This window comes from Balaenoptera musculus, chromosome 14 (genome assembly GCF_009873245.2).
Source record: "Balaenoptera musculus isolate JJ_BM4_2016_0621 chromosome 14, mBalMus1.pri.v3, whole genome shotgun sequence".
Lineage (NCBI taxonomy): Eukaryota > Metazoa > Chordata > Mammalia > Artiodactyla > Balaenopteridae > Balaenoptera > Balaenoptera musculus.
Window position 1 is genome coordinate 40,737,525 of NC_045798.1, and position 25,589 is coordinate 40,763,113.

Sequence of the window (25,589 nt, forward strand, 5' to 3'; positions counted from 1 at the left end):
TTACAAGGATTAGCCGTGAAATATAAAAGGCTGCCTTGTATTGTACTTTAAAATGAGCTCTGTGTATGAAGCACATGCCTACATTTTCCATTCCCGTAGCAGAAATGTTTGGGAAATGGTTTCAGACTAAAGCACAGATAAAATTTTGGAATGACGAGAGAAGGGGATCTGTACATGCAGTTTTTTCCAAAATTGGAGAAGATAAAAATACACACATAACCCTTTATTCCTTGGGTTAAACCTAAGGGTGATTTATGATCCATTTATCACTACCAAATGAAGCTTTGAAGAGTGGTCCTCTGGAATTTTTGCTCACTCAAATGTCAGGTGCTTCATTAAGTGGTAGAGAGGAAAACTTGGGTTGTCCAGTTCATGGAACTTACCCTCATTTCCTCTTCCAATGGGAAAAAAAATGCCAGAGCCAAGTTCAAGCCAGTGTCCTGTGGTAAATCTTGGAGATTCAAGGTCAAGATCAGTGCTTTTTTTTTGGTGACTTTTACATTACAATTGTGTATGACAGAATTATTTCTCTGGATGAATAGCGCTTGTCCACTACTCTTCCCCCTAAATTTCTTTTGTTTCTTTCTAGCATAACACAGCTGGTGTAAACTGTGAAAAGTGTGCTAAGGGCTATTACCGCCCTTATGACGTTCCGGTCCATGCCCCTGACGGCTGCATCCGTAAGTTTCATTCCAACTTGGTGTGTCTTAGACTTCAGGAAGGTCATCGGGCTAAATTCTGATTGGCTAGTAATTCCCTTCGTTTTCTCTCTCTCTTCATATTATTGGTTCTACTCCTTACTAGCTGTGTGACTTGAGGCAGTTACATAGTCTCTCTGAGAATCAGATTTCAGATATATAAATGGAAATGATAATCTAGTCTCTAAGATTAAATGAAATGCAATCAAAACCACCTAGGAAAATACTGAGCATTGGGCTTGTCGCATACTAGGCCTGCAACAGATGTTTTCTGTTGTTTTGACATGTTTTTATGATCTCCAGTAATTTTAAATTTCATCAGAATTAGACTCAAGGCAACATAGTAATGATTTCACAAGGATGTAATAAGTCATAATATTCAAAATAGTTACGATTTATTGAGCACTTGCTATATACAAGGCATTGCCTAAATAATTTCACAAATGTCTTATCTAATTATCATAACAAACTTAAGGTAATGTATTATTAGTCTCATTTTTAGATATAGAGAAATCAAAGGGTCTGAGTAGTTAAATATTTTGGCCCAGGTGAGAGAACTACCAACTGGTAGGTCCAGGGTATAGTTCATATCTGTCTAGCGCTGCTGTAACATACCACTTCCATTATACAGAAAAATGCCACTGTTTTTTTTTTTTTCTGTGGAATTATCAGTCGTAGATCAGATTATAGACTTTGTTCTGCATGTGTAATTTATTTGGTTCTTTTATGTTCTCTGGCTATTGCAGTTAGAAAACAATTCCAGTCCTGAAATTGGCTTCTGTGCCCACCTTCCCCCCCAAATTCATTCATCATATCATTAATGTTTGAGAGCATCAAAATCCAAAGAATGTGTAACCTCTGATTTGTTTCTCTGTAGGGCATCTTAGTTATTAAAAGTGTGTCCTTGTTTTCCCTCACTCTTCCACATCATCCAATGAAGTATGCCCATGATTTATCTTGTGCCCACGAAGAATAAGCTTTGGCAAAGGAAAACAGGACATCGTGAATAAACTCATGCCTTATTAGGAGCCTCAGTTTTCCATCACTTTTCTAGTTTCTTTCTTCATCACTGAAGTGGTCTCATGGAGATATTAGAGGCTTAGTATAAAGAGTCCACAGGACACATAAATCCTAAACAAATTAAGCAAAGGACACCAGGAGAAGCCAGGCTAGGGGGTTGCTTGGTGCTCACGACTTCTCCAGCCTCCCGGTTCCTCACAGGACAGGGACTCAGCCGAGCTATGACAGTGTTTTTGCTGTCCAAGGTGAGGACTTTTGCCAGGTCAAGGGAAGCTCCCAAGTGAGGGGGTTACCGAGCGTTTTACACCCAAGTGTGTCCCTCTGGAATGCAAACCCAATAGTCAGGCTGGTTGCAAAAACTGCCTTCAGTATGCTGTATCACTTGATTCTAACGTTTGGGTTATGGGCACGATCTTGCTGTGCTGTGCACAGATTATATATCAATGTCTCGGCATCCCACACTTGTGTCCACATCACAGCTGTGTAATGCCGACCACTCTGTGGACATTCATAGTTGGCTCATAGCCGGGAGAGGCTGTGCCCAACAGCCCTGCCAGGAGCCAAAGCATGCGCCCACCCAGCCCCTCCGGTGGTGGCTTGTGCAGGGTTGCCCCCTACACGGTGAACTGGGCAGTGCTCAATGTAATAAACCACATCCTGGAGAACTTCTCAGTGTGACTGCTCATTAAAGCTTGTCTCTGAGGGTCCATGGGGTTCAGTCAATGCAAACCATCAACCAGGTGTGAAGTGGAAAACAGGCTGTACCCTTTCAAGAATCCCTGGAAACCAATGATGAAGTAGTAAACATTGCCTGAGAAGGATTAGGACATATTTGCCTTAAGAGGTGCAGTGAAGGAGGGACTCCTTGAATCTGGGATTTCTCTCAGCCTGCAGCTGTCACCCCGACCACGCGGAGGACTGTCAGCAGGGCTTGGGCCGCTGCACCTGCAGGCCCAACTTCCGCGGAGACCATTGTGAGGAGTGTGCGGCCGGCTACCACCATTTCCCGCTTTGCTCCAGTAAGTCCCAGCTGCGGAAGGAGAGGCCTGGCTTCTCGGCGCTGACCTGGGCTTTGTGCATCGACCCCTGAGTGCATGGCAGGCATGGGGCAGGGGGGTGGTAGAGGGACAGAAATAGGGCCAGGAAGGTTCTATTTGTGTGAAAATGTTCCCCAAAGTTGGGAACATTACATTTTTATAAGTATGTTTTATAGTGTTATTTATCTCCAAAGTGTTAGGCTGTACCATAGACATTACCGTCTCGGCAGGTCAAAGGGTCAGATAGTGGCAGTTTCAACATAATAGTAATCCATGTGTGGGGTTTTTCTTCATAAACCTAGAGTAAATGTCGCGGGCTTCCAGATGTTCGCGTGCGCACACGCAGTGTGTGTCGTAGTTCCAGTGGCCGGGGGGCTGTGTCTTCTTTCCCACTGTACAGTAGAGCCCTCACCTTATCCCACTGCCGTGACCTAAGAGAACATCTCAGCATCTTGGAGAGAAATATATGTGTCTGTTAGAAACAGCATAGAACATGGAGCAGGAGAGCGTGTGAAGTCAGCTGTGCAGACTGTTCCAAGAGCCATGATCCTATTTGTTCTGCAATTAGTGTAAAAACTGGACTTTGGGGTCAGGACGGAGAAACACGGTCTCAGGAAGATGATACCCCATTGCTGCGTTAGTTCTTGCCCATTCCCACCTCACAACTCTGCCATCCCCGGAAAAGCATGTTGAGTTGTGGGGCTCTGTGTACAGGACGTGCACGTGTCCTGGCTCCCACCTGCTGTCCCAGGGTCATTGTTAAACGAGCACCCACTTCCACTGTCAAGTGTCCCAGTTTGGAGGATGAATTACATGATCATCTTAAAGTTAAAGGAAGCAGTTTTTAAGCCCAAACATAGTGACACTGAATCAGGGCTCAATCCATTTAGAATCTATAATTATTGGATAGAGGCTAAGGAGAAATTGCATTTTCATAAGCAAAGTTTTAGGGAAGAAGACTTGAAAGAAAACATTTTTAAAAAGCTAGTCTCGATGTTACATTAAAAAACAATAAAGATACTGAAGAAGTCCAGCTCAGCCTTGCTAGACTGGGACTTAGCTATTGTGAGCACGAAATATCCATTTCTGTTCATTAATATACAGATCAGAATGTCTGACCATCCTGGTTCTATTACTAGATGCATTTTAAGTGTAGCAACATTTCCTTTCTTTCAGTTAGTTTCCACATGCTGCTTTCACTAAGTCAGAGAGGGCGTCTTCCTAGTTAGTGCAATTTAATGTTTTACTTTACTGTCTCCTTAATCATCCTTCTCTGTATTTTTTGATAAATTATTTTTCTAGGAATTCCCGTTTTCCCTATTTCTACTCCAAGTCCAGAAGATCCAGTAGCTGGAGATATAAAAGGCAAGTAACTTCTCTTTTGGTTTAACTTCAGTGAAGATGTTATGCTCCATATTCCTTTTCTACTTCCGGTGCACCTGGCTATGTCCAAGTTCAAGTCATCCTCATGGGACCATGGTGGTGCCTTGCAGGTGTGTCGTATTTGGGCTTCTCACCTCCCATCCTTCTCTACTCCAGTCTGTCCTTTGCAATGGCACCACCTGATGAAGGAGACTAAGAAGAGTTTTTAGATTGTATGTTGCTAGATTGCTCAAAAACCTTCAGTAGCAGTCGGTTGCCTCCTGTGTTATTTGGTTCTCCATAACGAGACTCTGAGAAAGGAATTGAGTGCAAGTAGTTAATTTGGGAGGTGACACCAGGAAACATCAGTAAGGGAGTGAGTCCGAGATTGAAGGGAACCCTTATGAAGATGCGTTAGCGGGCGTGGTCCTGCTGTAGCTCCTGGAGCTGCAGCCCTCTGAGCAACTCTGGGAGGCAGCAGAGAACTTGCTCAACGTTATCCCAATGGAACGGACAACTTCAGTCACCTGATGTGCATGGAGGGCTACCTCTGGGGCATTAACTTGCTGGGCCCGGCCTGCCGGGGGGCAGAGGAGCTCCTGCAGCCAGAAAAACACCCAGGGAAGAGAGTGGCAGGGGTACGCAGGAAGCAGCCTTTGGGGTGGAGAGGTGCTACACCTACCTAATCCCTGATTCTGCAAGTATTTTATGACCACCTGCTATGTGCATAGCACTGTTCTGGCTGCTGGGGACTTAGTGAAATGAATTTCCCAACTCTCCTGGAGCTTATATTTCAGTCGGGGGTGGGGGTGACTCCTACAATAACATATTTAATATACAAACAAGTAAAATCACTAATGTGATAGATTATGATATGCAGGGTTGTGTGTGTCCTGCACAAGGTGTTACTTTTAAATGGGAGTCATTCACATTGTAGGTGTAAATTAACCCATATGAGAGTATTCCAGGCCTTTGGGTTCGATTCTGGAGCTGTGAGCAGTTCGCTATGTGAACCCACCATGGTGCTCACAGGGACACACACGCTCAGAAGGGCGCGGCACGTTGCATGCACACAGCCCACAACCATCTGGGTCAGGCTTGGGTCACCCACCTGGTCTCGTCCCCCAGGATGGGGAAAGGCCTGATGGTCACGTGCTCATCTCACTGGGAGCACATGGACCCCTCTTCCCGGTGCGTCCGGAGTGTGAGTGGGCAGGGAAGGGGCACTGGTGACCAGACAAGAACATGGTCTCTGGAGGGCCATCCTTGGTCAAGGAATTCAGGTTCTACAACAGTATATTAGCTCCGGGTGTGTTGGCCATCAGTGCTGTGGAATAAATAAGGCCGAGAGAGAGAGGGTAGGAATGTGAGGTTTGCACATGTAAGTAGGTTGTCAGGGAAGGCCTCGCTGAAGAGATGATTAAGCAGGGTCATCAGGGGGCTGAGGGCTGAGCTCTGCAGGTGTCTGGGAAGAAGCATCTAGACGCAGGAAAGAGCGAGTGCAAAGTCCCTGGGGCAGGACATGCCGGGGGTGTTCCCTGAACAGAGAGAGACCAGGGGTGTGAAAGCAGAGTGAGCGAAGGGGAGGGGGTGAGGGGGGCAACCCGGGGACCAGATTACAGGCCCTCGTCAGCCACCGCATGGACGTAGCCTCTACTCTGATGAGCCAGGAGAGTTCGGCACAGGGAAACGACATTGCATTGGGGTGTGGCAACTGTGTTGAGGACCAACTGTAGGAGGAGGAGAGAAGAAGCAGGGAAGCCATCACGATGATGATCCGTGAGGAAGAGATGGTGGTGGCTGGGACCCCGGAGGTGTCAGTGGAGGTGACAAGCAGTGCACAGACCGTGGATATAATCTGAGGATGCAACCCGCAGGACTTGTGGGGGCGTTGCTGGGCAGAGGTGCACTGTGAGAGCAAGAGGACCGGGGGTGGCTCCCCGGCTTCTGGATGGAGCACACAAGGAGCGAAGGGGAGGGGGTGCCATTTGTTGAGCGGGAAAGGCTGTCAGAAAGGAGAAGGCGGAGCGCGGGGACGGGCTGGGCAAGGGCCTGCAGACCCGTGGCGGAAGCATGTGGATGCTGTCTTCTGGTCTTTCTCTTTTTCTTTGCAAAATAAGAATCAAGATGGGGGCAGAAAGTGAGGCTGGGGAGAAGGCCTTGGAGTTGAGGAGAGAGAAGGTATGAAAGAGGCATCCTGGAACGCGGGGGAGTGAATGGGCTTGGGGAGTGTCACGGGATTTGGGGCAGCACAAGGGCTCACCTGAGGTCAGCTCTCACGTGACCCACTTTACCTTCCTGAGCCATTTCCTGCTTGTGCCCTGCCCACACCCAGCTCCTCTGAGCAGACCACGGCGCTGGGGTATTTTGCGGGGTATTGTCTTTAGCTTTCATCAGACACTTGGTCACTTGGGGACGGTGGCTGTGCCTGACTCGCTTTCTAATCCCCACAGCACCTGCCGTGGTATCCTGCCCACAGCGGGTATCAGCAAGTGCTTGCTTAAATGTTTGTCATTTGACTAGAACGGGACTCAGCTTTTGAGCCTGGATTATGACACACATCTCTGGTTTCCTTCCACAAACATGTTTTAGATCTTCCATTTCTGGTCTGTTTCCAGTAATCCCTTTGTTATCCCATTCTTTTTTCTCCCCAACTAGATTGGTGGTGACTTCAGGGAAGGAAATTTAACTGAACTTGAATGGAAGTTCAGACATCTATTACAAAATATTAGGGAAGCCTCAGAACACAGCCTCGAGAAAAGAAGTTTCAATTAGTGCAATTAGATTTATTTGGGCATTTGAAGGCACAGATACCCACTTCAATTTGGTTTCCACTAATGCATTTTAAAAACACCCAATTTGGGGCCTGACTTCTGGCAGTGAACATTAGAAGCACAGACATCTCAACTGCCAGGAGATACACAGCACTGGATGATACCAAGTCCCTCCCACCCCAGAGAATTTTATTTCATTAAGGCTTATTAATGCTTTCGTGTCTTCTGATATAGTGGTTCTTAAACAGGGCTATGTTTTAGAACCCCATGCTTTTACAAAGTATAAATTCCTGTGTATGGCCCCCAGATCTTTTTTATTCCCCAATCAAATATTTTATTTAAAGTTTTCCATATATACATATAATTTCCTAAAGTTTGTTTATAAATTTCTTATGTATTTGTTCCTCTGAAGTTCCAGTGTTCTTTTTTTCTTTTACTCTTTTTTTTTTTTTTTTTGGTTCTGCACATACCAATTCCATGTTATGTTAATAATAGTGATGCTTTTTTCTAAAAAAAATAGTATAATTTTCTAATTATCCTAAAAGATTTTACTAGACAAATATCTAATTATTTAGCTAAAATAAATGTTCTTGCATCCTTATAGGTTAGTTGGGCCTGAGGTCAGCTACACAAACTCTGAGAGGCTATTTTTGGAATGAATCTTTGCATACTCAAAGCACATGTAGCATAGTTCATTCTTTTTTTTTTTTTTAATTAATTTATTTATTTATGGCTGTGTTGGGTCTTCGTTTCTGTGCAAGGGCTTTCTCTAGTTGCGGCAAGCGGGGGCCACTCTTCATGGCGGTGCACGGGCCTCTCACTATCGCGGCCTCTCTTGTTGCGGAGCACAGGCTCCAGACGCGCAGGCTCAGTAAGTGTGGCTCACGGGCCCAGTTGCTCCGTGGCATGTGGGATCTTCCCAGACCAGGGCTCGAACCCACGTCCCCTGCATTAGCAGGCAGATTCTCAACCACTGTGCCACCAGGGAAGCCCCATTCTTTTTTTTTTTCATTTTTTTTTTAAACATCTTTATTGGAGTATAATTGCTTTCCATTGTTGTGTTAGTTTCTGCTGTATAACAAAGTGAGTCAGCTATATGTATACATATATCCCCATCTCCCTTCCCTCTTGCGTCTCCCTCCCACCCTCCCTATCCCACCCCTCTAGGTGGTCACAAAGCACCGAACTGACCTCCCTGTGCCATGCGGCTGCTTCCCACTAGCTATCTATTTTACATTTGGTAGTGTATGTATGTCAATGCTACTCTCTCACTTAGTCCCAGCTTACCCTTCCCCCTCCCCGTGTCCTCAAGTCCATTCTCTATGTCTGCGTCTTTATTCCTGTCCTGCCCCTAGGTTCAACAGAACCTTTTTATTTTTATTTTTAGATTCCATATATATGTGTTAGCATACGGTATTTGTTTTTCTCTTTCTGACTTACTTCACTCTATATGACAGACTCTAGGTTCATCCACCTCAGTACAAATAACTCAATTTCGTTTCTTTTTATGGCTGAGTAATATTCCATTGTATATATGTGCCGCATCTTCTGTATCCATTCATCTGTTGATGGACACTTAGGTTGCTTCCATGTCCTGACTATTGTAAATAGAGCTGCAGTGAATATTGTGGTACATGTCTCTTTTTGAATTATGGTTTTCTCAGGGTATATGCCCAGGAGTGGGATTGCTGGGTCATATGGTAGTTCTATTTTTAGTTTTTTAAGGACCCTCCATACTGTTCTTCATAGTGGCTGTATCAATTTACATTCCCACCAACAGTGCAAGAGGGTTCCCTTTTCTCTACACCCTGTCCAGCATTTATGTTTTGTAGATTTTTTGATGATGGCCATTCTGACTGGTGTGAGGTGATACCTCATTGTGATTTTGATTTGCATTTCTCTAATCATTAGTGATGTTGAGCATCCTTTCATGTGTTTGTTGGCAATCTGTATATCTTCTTCGGAGAAATGTCTTTTTAGGTCTTCTGCCCATTTTTGGATTAGGTTGTTTGTTTTTTTGATATTAAGCTGCATGAGCTGCTTGTGTATTTTGGAGATGAATCCTTTGTCAGTTGCTTTGTTAGCAAATATTTTCTCCCATTCTGAGGGTTGCCTTTTCGTCTTGTTTATGGTTTCCTTTGCTGTGCACAAGCTTTTAAGTTTCATTAGGTCCCGTTTCTTTATTTTTGTTATTTCCCTTTCTCTAGGAGCTGGGTCAAAAATGATCTTGCTGTGATTTATGTCATAGAGTGTTCTGCCTATGTTTTCCTCTAAGAGTTTTATAGTGTCTGGCCTTACATTTAGGTCTTTAATCCATTTTGAGTTTATTTTTGTGTATGGTGTTAGGAAGTGTTCTAATTTCATTCTTTTACATGTAGCTGTCCAGTTTTCTCAGTACCACTTATTGAAGAGGCTGTCTTTTCTCCATTGTATATTCTTGCCTCCTTTATCAAAGATAAGGTGACCATATGTGCGTGGGTTTACCTCTGGGCTTCCTATCCTTTTCCATTGATCTATATTTCTGTTTCTGTGCCAGTACCATAATGTCTTGATTACTGTAGCTTTGTAGTATAGTCTGAAGTCAGGGAGCCTGATTCCTCCAGCTCCATTTTTCTTTCTCAAGATTGCTTTGGCTATTCGGGGTCTTTTGTATTTCTATACAAATTGTGAAATTTTTTGTTCTAGTTCTGTGAAAAATGCCATTGGTAGTTTGATAGGGATTGCATTGAATCTGTAGATTGTTTTGGGTAGTATAATCATTTCCACAGTGTTGATTCTTCCAATCCAAGAACATGGTATATCTCTCCATCTCTTTGTATCATCTTTAATTTCTTTCATCAGTGTCTTATAGTTTTCTGCATACAGGTTTTTTGTCTCCTTAGGTAGGTTTATTCCTAGGTATTTTATTCTTTTTGTTGCAATGGTAAATGGGAGTGTTTCCTTAATTTCTCTCTCAGATTTTTCATCGTTAGTGTACAGGAATGCAAGAGATTTCTGTGCATTAATTTTGTATCCTGTTACTTTACCAAATTCATTGATTGGCTCTAGTAGTTTTCTGGTAGCATCTTTAGGATTCTCTATGTATACTATTATGTTATCTGCAAACAATGACAGTTTTACTTCTTTTCCAATTTGGATTCCATTTATTTCTTTTTCTTCTCTGATTGCCATGGCTAAAACTTCCCAAACTATGTTGAATAGTATTGGTGAGAGTGGGCAGCCTTGTCTTGTTCCTGATCTTAGAGGAAATGGTTTCAGTTTTTCACCATTGAGAATGATGTTGGCTGTGTGTTTGTCATATATGGCCTTTATTATGTTGAGGTAGGTTCTCTCTATGCCTACTTTCTGGAGAGTTTTTATCATAAATGGGTGTTGAATTTTGTCAAAAGCTTTTTCTGCATCTATTGAGATAATCATATGGTTTTTATTCTTCAGTTTGTTAATGTGTATCACATTGATTGATTTGCGTGTATTGAAGAATCCTTGCGTTCCTGGGATAAATCCCACTTGATCATGGTCTATGATCCTTTTAATGTGCTGATGGATTCTGTTTGCTAGTATTTTGTTGAGGATTTTTGCATCTATATTCATCAGTGATATTGGCCTGTAGTTTTCTTTTTTTGTGACATCTTTGTCTGGTTTTTGTGTCAGGGTGATGGTAGCCTCGTAGAATGAGTTTGGGAGTGTTCCTCCCTCTGCTATATTTTGGAAGAGTTTGAGAAGGATAGGTGTTAGCTCTTCTCTAAATGTTTGATAGAATTTGCCTGTGAAGCCATCTTGTCCTGGACTTTTGTTTGTTGGAAGATTTTTAATCACAGTTTCAATTTCAGTGCTTGTGATTGGTCTGTTTATATTCCCTATTTTTTCCTGGTTCGGTCTTGGAAGGTTGTACTTCTCTAAGAATTTGTCCATTCCTTCCAGGTTGTCCATTTCATTGGCATACAGTTGCTTGTAGTACTCTCTCATGATCCTTTGTATTTCTGCAGTGTCAGTTGTTACTTCTCCTTTTTCATTTCTAATTCTGTTGATTTGAGTCTTCTCCCTTTTTTTCTTGATGAGTCTGGTTAATGGTTTATCAATTTTGTTTATCTTCTCAAAGAACCAGCTTTTAGTTTTATTGATCTTTGCTATTGTCTCCTTCATTTCTTTTTGATTTATTTCTGATCTAATCTTTATGATTTCTTTCCTTCTGCTAACTATAGGTTTTTTTTGTTCTTCTTTCTCTAATTGCTTTAGGTGTAAGGTTACGTTGTTTATTTGAGATTTTTCTTGTTCTTGAGGTGGGATTGTATTGCTATAACCTTCCCTCTTAGAACTGCTTTTGCTGCATCCCATAGATTTTGGGTCACCGTGTTTTCATTGTCACTTGTTTCTACGTATTTTTTGATTTCCTCTTTGATTTCTTCAGTGATCTCTTGGTTATTTAGTAACGTATTGTTTAACCTCCATATGTTTGTATTTTTTACAGTTTTTTCCTGTAATTGATATCTAGTCTCATAGCGTTGTGCTCGGGAAAGATACTTGATGTGATTACCATTTTCTTAAATTTACAAAGGCTTGATTTGTGACCCAAGATATGATCTATCCTGGAGAATGTTCCATGAACACTTGAGAAGATAGTGTATTCTGTTGTTTTGTTTTGTTTTGTTTATAAATTTATTTATTTATTTTATTTATTTTTGTCTGCATTGTGTCTTCGTTGCTGCATGCGGTCTTTCTCTAGTCGCAGCGAGTGGGGGCTGCTCTTCGTTGTGGTGTGTGGGCTTCTCATTGCGGTGGCTTCTCTTGTTGCGGGGCATGGGCTCTAGGTGCATGGGCTTCAGTAGTTGCAGCATGCGGGCTCAGTAGTTGTGGCACACGGGCCCTAGAGCACACAGGCTTCGGTAGTTGTGGCACACAGGCTCAGTAGTTGTGGCTCGCGGGCTCTAGAGTGCAGACTCCATAGTTGTAGCACGTAGGCTTAGTTGCTCTGCGGCATGTGGGATCTTCCCGGACCAGGGCTCAAACCCATGTCCCCTGCATTTGCAGGCAGATTCTTAACCGCTGCACCACCAGGGAAGCCCTATTCTGTTGGTTTTGGATGGAATGTCCTAGAAATATCAATTAAATCCATCTTGTCTAATGTGTCATTTAAAGCTTGTGTTTCCTTATTTATTTTCATTTTGGATGATCTGTCCATTTGTGAAAGTGAGGTATTAAATTCGATTTCCCCTATTATGGCTGTTAGCATTTGCCTTATGTATTGAGGTGCTCCTATGTTGGGTACCTAAATATTTACAATTGTTATATCTTCTTCTTGGATTGATCCCTTGATCATTATGTAGTGTCCTTCTTTGTCTCTTGTAATAGTCTTTATTTTAAAGTCTATTTTGTCTGATATGAGAATTGCTACTCCAGCTTTCTTTTGATTTCCATTTGCATGGAATATCTTTTTCCATACTCTCACTTTCAGTCTGTATGTGTCCCTAGGTCTGAACTGGGTCTCTTGTAGATGTCATATATCACCCCCAGATCTTAAATCTAAATTTCCAGGGGTAACGTTCAGGCTGGTATTTTGCACATGTTTTCCAGATGATTCTGTCATATGTCTGTTGTTAAGAACAACTGCTCTAGTTAGTAGAAATTCCTATTTAGTTGTTGGCAGACTTTCCTGTAGAGATAAAGATAGTAAATATTTTCATCTTTGTAGGCAAAGTTGCAAGTACTCAAATCTGCGTGTTGTAACATGAAAAGAATCATGGACAGTATGTATAATAAATGAATGAGCTTGGCTGTGTTCCAATAAAACTTTGTTTACTAAAACAGGGATGGATCTGGCCCTCAGGCCATAGTTTATAGATCGTGGGATTATATCAGCATCTCTGAGTTTGGGATTCCACAGCCCGGCAATGATGTTTTACCAGGAGATTCCAGTGTGCAGCCCCAACTGAGAACTACTGGTTTAGAAAATCCATAGGCTCAATTCCAGACACTTGAACCAAAGGGGACATGAAGCAAAAGGACAGAACAATTTTGCAGATCAGAATGTTTTTAGATTTTTCGTTATATTTCATGACTGGATATTATTTGGAATTTCTGGGTCCACGTGATCACTTATAACCACTTAACATTTATTGTTAGGAAGTCAATGTTTAGTAGACACATCTTCAAGGGCTCTTTTTGAAAATGACAGGATACACAAAACATTCACTCTAGAGGGACACTGACCTCCGGGCATGGGCACAGTTTTATTCCTCCAAGTTCAAACAAAGAGTGGTGACAAGCAAAATCAACAGCTGCAGAAAGACTCCAGGTGCTTACCTTAGGAGATTGATACAGTCTTGGGATGATTTTGTAAAGCAGCCCATTTGGCCTGAAGACATGGCTGCCCAGAGGTTTCTCGACAAATACCATGAAAAGGTTTTGATTCCCCCATCACTTTGTAAGGAGCTACTTGCCATTGCCGAAATATTGCATCAGCGTGATCGGGGCCGGGGCACGCGCTAATGATGAGAACTCTGAGAGATGGGGCGACCGCCACTAGGGCATGCCTTCCTGCTGTCTCTCCCCAGGCTGGGCATTTCACCTGCCTGGCAGGGTGGGGCATTCATTGTTGGCGTGGAGACAAGCCAGATACAACTTAGAGTTGAACAGGTGAATTCTGATATCTCGGTTTGGCAGCTCTGTGCCAATAAAATAAAATTCAAGGAATGGTGTTTACCCAAGAGAATTGTCGTCTTGAATATTTAGCATATTCTTCATTCATTAAACTCCTATTAAGTGCCTCCTCTATACTAGGCATGGCCAAGGCAGCTGCCTGCTCATGGTCCCTGCTCCCTGGAAGCCCCCAGGCCTGTGGGAGACACACAGACAAGCAGTTATAACAGCAGGAGTTGATGCTATGACAGGGCAAGAACACGGAGCCATAGGAGCAAACACAAGGGGCATCTTTACAGCTCCTTACAGAAGGGAGGGAGGGAAGGCAGGAAGGCAGGTGGGAAGGAGAGAAGGAAGGATGGGAGGAACAGTGGAAGGAGGAGGGAAGGAAAGGAGGAAGGGAAAAGGCAGAGGTTCTAGAAGGGCTTCCTGGGACCAGGAGGAGGAGGCATTGAGGATGTGGCAGATCTGTATATATATGGTGACGATTTTACAGCAAGTGACAGGAAAGCATCTTGAGGAAGAGACACCTTTTTCTAGTTTGCATAGAGGTGCCGCATGGGCTCTGGCAGCCTGAAGATTTTGAAGGGTCTGCTGTGTCACACATGTCGAGGACTTTGGATTGCATCCTAAAGGCCTTGGGTCACCATTGAGGGGTTAATCTGGAAATTGATATGCAAAGATTGGCGTTCTAGAAAGATCACTCCTGACACCAGTTTGGAGAGTGGGTTGGAAGAAGACAGGAAGCAGACAGCCTTGTCAGGAGGCTCTTGAAATAATCCAGGCAAATGAGGATGAGGTCCTGGAGGAAGGCTCTGGAAGTCTGGAAGGAGAGGAGGATTGCGGGCGCTTTCCTGAGATGTAAGCACTACGGCCTGGTGAGGCGGTGTGGGAGGTGAGGGTGGGGGAGAAGTGAGGGACCTCAGAGGTTTCTGGCTCCTGCGCCGTGTAGGAGTATTTGCCACATAAGTTACGTGTCAGGTGAACATGGTAACCACTGCACTATGGAAACCATGCCTAAGTTAAAAAGTGAATTTCAGAAACAAATTTAGAAATGCATAGGCACTAGATGCTTTCTTTCTGTTTACAAGTGGGTGTAAATCAGGATTCCTTGGACTTCAATGCCATTGTAAAGTTCAAGTTGCTTACTGAATTCCAATGCCTGGTTTAATGCCAAGACTGTAATTTACAGTAAATCTTTGCATTTCCCTGCGGTGTTCTCAGCCTGTGGGCCCCTGGCATTGGGACCTTGTATGGCAGCTGCGATGGATGGCAGCTGTGATGGACAGCTGCTGTGACGGACAGCTGTTGTGATGGACAGCTGCTGTGACGGACAGTCAGGGCGGTGCTCGTGCCAGCCTGGGTTCCAAGGCTTCTCTTGTGATGAATATGCCCTTGGACACATCCAATGCCCATTTTGTCAAGTTAGGTGACTGTTGAAGTATAAACAAGTTAGAGATTATGCAAAGACTGTAAAGTTGCTCTGATTTACCTTGATCTTTTCTTTCTTAATTATTGTAAAAAAATAATTCCACAACTTTGTTACTAACCTTTTACCTGAAAAAGGGCAAAGGGAAGGAGTGGGATTTAGCTAACTTTTCAGATTATCTATTATTTTAACCCTTGTGGAAAACCTTTCTGAAATGCATGAGACTTCCCTTCCTTGAGAAGTAGGGGGAACCCAGTCAAATCTTTGAGTCTTTCAGGATCTTCCTCAAGGGACCATGTTGCAGGTTTAGATGCTAGTGTTCTTGGTTTTTTTTAATCTTTATTAAGTATAATTGCTTTACAATGTTGTGTTAGTTTCTGCTGTACAACAAAGTGAGTCAGCTATATGTATACATATATCCCCATATCCCATCCCTCTTGAGTCTTCCTCCCACCCTCCGTATCCCCTCTAGGTGGTCACAAAGCACCGAGCTGATCTCCCTGTGCTACGCAGCTGCTTCCCACCGATGCTAATGTTCTTGATAGAAATGTAGATGTTTTAAATATGAGAATGGTTTGAATACATACACTAATCTGGAACATACCTTGAACACAGCTTTTAAAATCAGTTATCAGCTTGTATTCTTGGCATCATAGAAAGGGCATGGACTTTAGAATCAGACAGACCTGGGTTCAAAGCCCTACTTAGCTCCTCTGGCTGTGTGACCTTGGGCAAGATAATTAACCTATCTAGCAACCTAAATGTCCATCGACACATGAATGGAGAAAGAAGATGTGGCACATATATACAATGGAATATTACTCAGCCATAAAAATAAACGAAATTGAGTTATTTGTAGTGAGGTGGATGGACCTAGAGTCTGTCATACAGAGTGAAGTAAGTCAGAAAGAGGAAAACAAATACCGTATGCTAACACACATATATGGAATCTAAAAAAAAAAAAAAATTGTACTGATGAACCTAGTGGCAGGGCAGGAATAAAGATGTAGCCATAGAGAATGGACTTGAGGACACAGGGTGGGGAGAGCGGGAAGCTGGGGCGAAGTGAGAGTAGCATAGACATATATACACTACCAAATGTAAAATAGCTAGTGGGAAGCAGCTGCATAGCACAGGGAGATCATCTTGGTGCTTTGCGACGACCTAGAGGGGTGGGATAGGGAGGGTGGGAGGGAGGCTCATGAGGGAGGGGATATGGGGATATATATAGATGCACATGGCTGATTCACTTTGTTGTACAACAGAAACTAACACAGTATTGTGAAGCAATTATACTCCAATAAAGATCTATTAAAAAAAAAACCTTTCTGAGCATCTTTTTCCTCAACCATAAAATGCTTACCTATCTTGCAGGGCTTTTGCTTGACTTCATTATTTAATCCATCCATAATAAAGTCAAGCAAGAACCCTGTCTTCTTGAGAAATATTTATTGATTGAGACATACTGTACATGGCAGTGGGAGTCCTGAGGTGAGCTCTCCGTAAGTTTTCAGTTTGATAGGTGTTTCCTTCTTCTATTGCTATGTAATAAATCACCCCAAAATTTAGTGGCTTATAACAATAAGGGTTATTTCTCACAATCCTGTGGCTTGGCTGGGCAGTCTTTCTGCCAGACTTGCTGAAGGGTCTGCTGGGGCTCGGTGTCTCTCTCCATGTGGCCTTTTATCCTCGATGAGGTCAGACAGGGTACCTCCCTGGTGGTCTCAGGGTTCCCAGAGGGTGAGAATGGAAACCACAAAGCCTGTTGTGACCTGGGCTCTGAAATCCCACAGCAGCACTTTCCTCTCATTCCACTGGTCAAAGTCAGTCATGAGGCCAACAAGTGACTTCAGTAATTAAAGTGTGAAAGACAAACACAGGTAAATAGAGAGTGGGAGAGGGAAGGGGGAGCTGCTGGTACAGACTGGGTGGGGAAGACCTTCCTGACCGAGACCTGAAGGTTGAGAGGGAACCAGGGGAGGGGTGTTACCTGCCGGCCAGAGCAGAGGTGCTGGGTTAGGACTGGAAGCAGCCTGCCTGCTGGGAAGGGCTCTGCCTGGAGGATTGAGACAAGCCGAGTGAGGTCCCCCAAAGCCACATCTGGCACTTATTAGGGCTACATGTGTGTTCATCTCTTTTCTTCTGAAAAATGGAGGTAGGAATATGTTTAATTCAAGATTGCCATTCGATGGGAATCTATGAAGTTGAAGTTTTACTAAACAAGGCTCAGTTTGGGGAAAAAAAATTGTTCCCCCGGGGGTAGATGCTGGAAGATTGTAGGTACTTTGCAAACCAGTGCCTGTCCTGGGTGTTTCTGAATGGTATCTCTGATCTTTCCAGGAGAGATGTTTTACTCCCCTTAAGATGCAGTCTTCTGGGTTAGGAAGGTATATAAACCATAGATTACTCAGAATCTGTGGGTGAAGGGATGGAGGATGGAGACCCCTCTGAAAAATCTCTTCCCCTTCGCAGGCTGTGACTGTAACCTGGCAGGAGTTCTCCCCGAAATATGTGATGCCCACGGGCGGTGTCTGTGCCGCCCCGGGGTGGGGGGCCCTCGGTGCGATGCCTGCCGCTGGGGTTTCTACTCCTTCCCTATTTGCCAAGGTAAGTGCAGGAGTTTCTACTCCTTCCCTATTTGCCAAGGTAAGTGGGCCCCACTTAGGTAGTGATCATCAGTCCCCCGAGGTAAGTTTCCCCCTGAGGAAATGCAGAGGCTCTTTTTGGCAGAGCTGTGTGGCCTGTTGTTTAATAAATGAGCCCCTGGTCTACATATGTATGTTACGTGTGACTGTCCTCAGGGCCAGACCATGTCACCTCCCCTCCTTTGTCTTTTCAGCCTTACTCTTCCTCCTCCCAGGTGGTCAAGCCCATGGGCTCTGGAGTCAGCACCTGGGTGCAAATCCAGGCTCTGGACGGGAAGTGGTACCTGCATAGTGTTGAGGAAACTGCCAAGTAGACAAGGGCGGGGGGCAGGGTGTTCCGGGAGGGGGAACGGCACGCACAAAGCCACAGGCTTGGTTTGCCTCTTAGTCCCCCATCCTAGTAAGAGTCACTGAAGGCGCCGGAGGGGAAGGGGAGGAGTCTGGCCCAGTCCCTAGAGCATGATGGGTGTGCGGTAAATGTTGGGTGACCAGCAAATGAATGAATGAATTTGCCCCCGTTCTTCTCCTCCGCCTCCTTCCCATTACCTGCCATTGTTCTCCTCGGTGGCGTAGGGAAAATGAGGGGAAAGGAGAAGGGAAGGTGATCAGTCAGGGCTCAGGGCTGGAACTAAACCCAGCAGGGACTTGCTGTGGGTTATTAGGTGCTGACCGACTCAGTTAGGCTCCAGGCTGGGCTTCCAAGGAGGTTCCTGGTGTCAAGCCCAGACTCCTGCCATGCAGCTCAGCGACAGGGGGACTGCGGTCCTTCTGCCTCCATGGCCATCCAAGGCCCCCAGGAAGCCAGCCAGGGCACAGCAGCAGAAATGCTCAGCCTTTCCAATCTTATTCAAGTAGTTATTTGCAAAACCCGATTGGCATCCAGAGCCCAGCTCCAGGAGAATCTGGGAAGTGCTGTTTCTAGCTTCCAGCCTCTGAGCACAGCAGGAGGGTAGCATCGGTACGGAGGCATGTCACCCATGAGGGCGGCCACACTAAGGAGCTGGGAGAGTGGGGCAGGAGCAGGAAGGTCCCTCCCCGAAGCAGGAGACAAAGTGGCAAAGAACAGGGTTCGCACTAGCTGTCAACTTGGGCAAGTTCTTACCCCCTCTGTTCCTCAGTTTCCTGGTAATAGTGCCCGCCCTGTGACATGTTGTGTGGGTTACGTGTGTACTGATGTGTAAAATTCTTAGAGCCCGGGAAGCACTCACCTGTACGGTAGCTGCTATTCCTTTAACCCTCCTTTCTCTGCCTCATACTTTCCTCTACATCATTTTAAGAGCCTGTAGCCTTAATCCTGGTTGATCTCCCTGTTTGCATAGATGTCTGTGTGCCATATCCCAAGCCCTTCTTTTTCCTCCTGATCCCCTGACGTGTCCTGGACCTCTATCCTCTGCCCCACTTCTCAGCCTTTGCCTCTCGGGCCACAGAAGCTCTCGGCAGTCCCTGCCCAGAGATTAAGGTCACCTGGCGGGTGGAAGGGTAAGGAAAGGAAGGGCTATCTTTTGTTTCTCTGCCTTGACTTCAACCAGAGAAGTTCAGTATTAGAATTTGGAATGCCCAGTGCATTTCCTGTGGAAACCTCAGTACAGGTGATGCTTATGTTGGAGTTGTATGAATCATACTAGAGGCAGATTCAGTGCTGAGCTGGCGCTATGGTCTGGTGTGGTCACCTTGTCCTTGTACATATATTGTTTCTGTTGAAAGACATCCCAAATAATGAAGTTTTGGAACACGAGTTGGGGGTGCTTACATTTCTATTTTAAGCTGGAGGCACTGAATCTCTCATTGACCAAATGAAGAAGAACTAGCAGGAGGGAGACGGGATGGAGGCCTTCCATTTCAGGGTCCACTAGGGGCCAAGTCTAGAGGGACTTATGTGGGGAGCGGGCAAGTTTAAGAGTAGTGAAAACGAGGTCTGTCGGACAAAAGCAGGAGGAGAAGATTCAGGGCAGCCTCATTCCTGGCGGGGTGTAGAGGTGTGCCCTAAAGTTCTTCCAGATTTGAACCATTAGGCTCTGGAAGCGTTTGGGATGCTCCTACATTCTGTCAGCGATGGTCTCCCTTCTCTAGTGCTTGCTTTTTCTAACAGCTTTTGTGATCTTTTAAATTTTTTCCTCAGGGGCAGGGTTGAAGCCAGTGGCTGAAGCCCAGACATGCTGAAATCTAAGTCTGGTCTAGCATCAAGGTCTGACCCAGTATTTTGTGATCTTTCTTAGATGAAGTTGATTGCTTGGCCCATGGAATTTTAGAATCAAACCAGTGTGGCCCCAAATGCTACATCAGATGGTCCGGTATATTCTAGCCAAAAAATGTTTGTGTGGCTTTGCTCTATATTGCTTTAAAAATTTAAAAAGTCTTCTTAAAAAGAAGTCTAAAACCCTTCTCAATTGCGCTTTCCAACTGCAGTCCAGCGTTTATGTTTTGCATTAACTTAATTTACTCCAGACTTTAAGCACAAGGCTATCTCCTTCTCAGTTTGTTTTTGACTCACTCAAGTGCCCTGCAGTTTTTTCTTGTAGCTGAAAGTCAAATCGTAGATGTGAGGCCACATAGAGAATTGTCTCTGTGTATTTCAGTTTTACGTTTGTGTTGACGTCTGACTCAGCTCTTTATCTGCAACCACAAAACACACCGCGACTCTCTGGGAACTTGGTCCTTTGGGGGTTTACTGTTCCCTTTTCCTCCTCTCCGTCCGTCGTCATTCCTGCCTTCCTGACCTGCTTCATTTTTCTCTTCCTCTTCTTTCCTTCCTCCTCCCCCTTTTTTTTTCTGGTGCAGTTTGCTAAGTAGCAACTAGTCAGCACTTAGAACATAGGCCAGGAGGGTGGGAGTGTGGAGACGGCGGTCCTCCCATGACTTGGCACTGAAGGCACTCAAAGTGCAGCTGCCCCCAAACCGCAGTGGCCCAGGGCCCAAACTGTCCCCATTGTTGTTTGCTCTAGTCTTTGGGTTGTAGTTGCAGACTTTTCCTTGGAAAAGTCCTGGCAACATATGTTACCAGTGCAAGATTAACCTCCTTCTGCATGTCAGCATATTCTCCGACAAACTGGCCCCAGGAAGAAGCCAAAGGCACCGGCAGATGGCAGAAGGCACAGCAGGGGAAAGTTTCTGACCTGGGATGCTCCCGGGAGAGCCCTCCCGGCCTTTCCAAGGGAGAAAACAAAATCCATAGGGCTGGACCAAGTTCTGTGCAATTTTGCTTTGAACTGGCCCTTTGCTTTGTAATTCAGCGTGTATCTAGGAGAACATAGAGGTGATTGGAAGAAGCCTTGGGGTTTTCTGTAGATCTGATCTGCTCTCAGCCCAGTTAGCCAGAGAAGTGGAGGGTGCTAAGTCTTGTGGAACTGAAATGTTGGCTTTGCGGCTCTGAGTGAAGAGCGCCAAAGAAGGCGCCAGCCTGCTTTTCCAACAGAAGGAAAAGCTCTAAAATCACGCGCGACGAGAGCACCCCTGAAACAATAAGGAGCTCTGTTTCCCTTGCAATTTCTGTGTTGTCTAGTACTGTCGCCTCACTCTGTGAGCTTATTCACTGCAGGGGAAGAAGCTGGCATCCCTCAGAGCAATACCTCTCACAGCAGCGCTGCAAGAGTCAAGGAGAGAATGCACATCAGTAGAACTACAGGGCTGGACCTGGAAGAGCATTTCAATAGCTGCTTACCCCTTCATTTAACAAACATCAGTTTGGCATGTACTAGGGACCAGGACTGTGCCTGATGCTGGAAGATTTGGGGGGAGCACAGCAGACAAGCTCCCTGATTCCCTGGACCTTTATTATCTTTTTTTTTTTTTTAATACTCTTTGGGAATAAAAGTGTCTTAGAGCAAAAGCACAGTGAGGAGCAGACGAGAAGAAAATACTCCAGAAACTCCGAAGGACCTGGCTCAAAACAAAGAGCAGAATTCAAATATTCGTAAAGACTTATAGTATTTCCAAGAGTGAGAAAAGGCTGCCAGTGTTGGGGTTTGGGTTTGGGATCTGACAACTTTCACTGATAGTTGGATTGAAATGCGAAGTGTGATGCCAGATTGAGGAATTCAGGATTTAAAATAACGTACCTGCGTTTAAGGCTTCATCTTTGTTTTCGCTTCTGGAGTGTTAACCGCGTCTCCTGAGGCACCCTGGGCAACCCCTTTGACCCTGGGAGTCAGGGTCGGCATCACCCACGTGATGCTGGCTGGAGCTGCCGCCTCTGTGCTCCAGGCTCCTGCTGCTGCTACGCCGACTGCCTGCACCAGTGTTTCCTCTCTGCCTTCACTTTCCTTAAAGGAAGAATAGCAGAAAGAACCTGTGTTAGGGTTCTCCAGAGGAACAGAACCCACAGGATATGTGTCTGTATATATAGATAGATGTGGGTATAGATAGATAGATTTATTTTAAGGGCTCGGCTCCCGGATTGCGGGGGCTGACAAGGCTAAAGTCTGCAGGGCAGCAGGCTGGAGACTAGGGAGGAGGTGATGCCGCAGCTGGAGCCCACAGGCCTTCTGGAGGCGGAATTTCTTCTTCCTCTGGGACCTCCCGCTTTTCTCGTAAGGTCTGCAACTGATGGGATGAGGCCCACCCACTTTGTGGAGGGTAACCTGCTTTACTCAAGGTCAGCTGATGTAAATGTTTGTCACGTCTAACAGAACGCCTTTACAGCAGCATCTAGACTGGTGTTGCGCAAACATCTGAGCCCTATAGCCTAGCTGACATGAAAACATTAACCATCACAAAGCCCAAGAACGTTTCCTCAGTAATCTGACCCCGGGGAGGGACTTGATCTCGGCAGACAGGCCTGCGGGGAACATGGGGCCACGAAGGAATGCTGACCTAGACGGCAGAAGGGCTGAGTCCTTGTCCTGCTGTCTGCCAAGCGCTGGTTGAGTGGCGCTCGGCCCGTTTCTTCCTCTGTCTTACGTTTAGTTTCTCGGCACCATGTCAGTAACGCTCTAGCCCCTGTCCTGGAGTTCTAGCTCCATGTGGTCAGGGAATGTGTGTTTCTCATATTTGCCTCCACCCTGACACCTGGTCACGGGGGCTGTAGAACACAATAGGCCTTCAATCAAGGTCTGCTGGATGGATGCATGTAAAATAGGAGGGTGGAAGGATGGTAAATGCTCCTAGGCCTGCCACTTCCTAGCTGGGCCTCTCAGAACAAGTCACATAGCCCGTTGAAGTCCCAGGTAACTTGTAAATGAGAAAACGAGCCAAATTCCCTTCCAGCAGTGAGTTTATTTTGTGATTCTAGTGACAACTCCGGTAAACGCTACCACTGTTATTATCACAGAAAAGCACTATCAGAGTAACTCACCGCTTCCGGGCCTGGGCCAAGTGCTGTCAAAGAGAATGCAAATGGCATGGTCTCATCCCTGTGGGAGCTCTGTGCTCCAAGGCTTAATGATGTGGGCCTTTACAGATCCTAAGGATGCCTGCAAAGAAATCACTGGAATTGGCACTTTATCTCATCTTTTCTTTCCCAAGGCCTCAACGAGTGTGGAATTTTTGAAACCTTGCAAACAAGGTCGTGTGTGTGTGTGTGTGTGTGTGTGTGTGTGTGTGTATATATATATATATATTTTTTTTTTTTTACTGCATACACCGAATATAAATTTGGAAGTCAGGAATACTAATCCACTGATTCCCATTAATGCAGCGTGGGATGGTGTACAGAGCACATCCCAAGCACTGGGGGACTCGGATGATCACGATAGTAATGTTAGCAAGAATGAATGCTCACTGAGCAAGCACTGCACACACCGCCCTTCTTGTCTGTGGCTGCTGATTCTCTAGTGATCTCATGGGACGGGTACTGTCATCAGCTCGTTTCTAGAAGAGGAAACTGAGGCTTGGAGAGGCTAAGCAACGTGCCCGTGATCACACAGCTATTAAGTGGCAGAGCTGTTACTTGAATCTGGATGTGTCTGCCCCAGAGACTGAAGCCCTTTGCTACAGGCTAATTCGGTGACCTTGGACAGACATGTCACTTAACTTCTGAACTTCACTATGTAACCCTGGAATTGAACGAGATAATCTCTCCAGTCCCTTCCAGTTCTTAAGGTGTGAAACCCTCCAGCTCAGGAAATAGTGGGCCATTTCCACCGCCCTCCTCTCCCCAGAAGCAGGTCCTCGCAGAGTGAGTGAGTGCTGAGTGAGGCTGAGTAACTGCCACCCTGTGGGAGGTTAGCTGCAGGGACCTGTAGGAACCTGACCCAGTAGGAAGGAGTAGAGAGGGGAATGTCCAGAATCTCTTCTCTCCATCCACGCGTGTTTAGTCACCTGCTGGAGGGGGAGGAAAGGAACCTGGGATGCTTTTCCTGTCTATTCCCAACCCTGCCTGCATCACTTTTTTCATGATTATTCAGTTACACCTGACCTTGAGAAACTAAGTATGAGGAGAGGGGAAAAAGGAGGGGATCACTGTAGGCCAGTCTGGACTGGAATGGTTTGCACTTGATCCCCAGTGGGATGTAGAATTAATGTGGCCTCTCCGTTGACTCACATCCCCAATCAGCGGTTCCCTGCGTCTTCCTCTGATGAGCACCATTTCTGAATGCAAGAAGCATCCCCCAAATCCTCATCCACGACCAGCCAATCTTGGTCAGTATGAAATATACAACAGAAAAAACCCAGCATTTACTGATTGCTCAGTATGAGACAGGCATTGGACCCAGCTCCTTCAAGTATTATCTTTATCTAATCCTGGCAACGATCTTATCAAGTAGATGCTAATATTATTCCCATTTAAGAAAGGGGAAACTGAGGCTTAGAGCAATCGAGCGACTTGTTTCAAATTCCATGTCCCATAAGAGGTGGAGCTGGAACTTGCATTTGGGTCTTTCTGGCCCTGCCTCCGTACTCTTATCCGGGTCCTGTGCCCTGCTGCCCTGGGTCTTACTGAGGTCTTTTCATCCAGCCTGCCAGTGTTCAGCCCTTGGTTCCTACCAGACGCTGTGCAGCCCGGTGACTGGACAGTGCGAGTGTCAGCCGGGGATCACAGGACAACGGTGTGACAGGTGTCTCTCAGATGCCTCTGATTTCCCCCACTGCCAAGGTAGGGAAGACATCAGAATGCCGGAGGGCGGGTTCCTCTCTGAAGTGTGTGCGGGCAGCTTCCCAAAGAAGCCTGCAGACCCCTGCAGACCCCTGCAGACCCACCACTGGTCACTGCTACACTTTTGACCCTAATCTGCCTGGTTCCTCCCCAATTTGAGTCCATTGAAAACGGGTATACCAGTTATACATCTTAAAAGAAATCTGAAAATGATTTATTCCTAAAATTTTAAAAATTATTTCGTGTGCTATAAATTTGTGTTTCTTCTTTTCTTTTCTTTTTTTTTTAATATTTATTTGGTTGCACCGGGTTTTAGTTGTGGCTCGTGGGCTCCTTAGTTGTGGCATGCAAACTCTTAGTTGTGGCATGCATGTGGGATCTAGTTCCCTGACCAGAGGTCGAACCCGGGCCCCCTTCACTGGGAGCGTGGAGGCTTAACCACTGCGCCACCAGGGAAGTCCCCATAAATTTGTGTTTCTTGACTTGCATGTAAATTCTCTGTGTAGCAGTGTGGCAGAGGTGACCCCTTTTCGCTAAGCTGAGCATTCTTGTCCCCCTTCCCAAGGCAAAGTGGCTTCTCTCTGGTCCTGGGTGGCGGCACCGATGTGGCTGCCCCGTAATTTCCTGCAGGTGTTCTCACAGGTCCCCCTGCAGGCAGGCAGAGCAGGGTTTTGCTGGGGTTCTGCTCCCCTCTTCTCTTGCCTGCCACTGGCCTCCTGGGGGATGGTGTCATCACACATCAGCCCAGGTGTGAGGGGCCAGGGAGTGGGGTGGACCAGAGTCTATTCAGTTTGGAAAGAGTGAGCCAAGGATTGAAACACTGTCCTGGGTCGGTCCTCATGCCTGCAGTGATACGAGAGATGAGAGTGTGCCGGGCTCGGTGACTCAGGGCACAGACCAAAGATGCCCAGGAATCTCCTTGTGCCCCCGGAGTGTGCAGGCCCCAGTGGCAAGTAGC

At 45.6% G+C, this 25,589-nt stretch overlaps 1 protein-coding gene across 1 annotated transcript in view; it reads left to right on the forward strand.

The window, feature by feature from the left end:
* LAMA3 (laminin subunit alpha 3) overlaps positions 1-25,589 on the forward strand; it is a 238,643-nt gene that overhangs the window by 77,710 nt on the left and 135,344 nt on the right. The window contains 5 exon segments of the mRNA XM_036874222.1: positions 590-680; positions 2,606-2,737; positions 4,058-4,120; positions 17,429-17,563; positions 24,494-24,631. Coding sequence (XP_036730117.1) covers positions 590-680; positions 2,606-2,737; positions 4,058-4,120; positions 17,429-17,563; positions 24,494-24,631 — 559 coding nt within the window.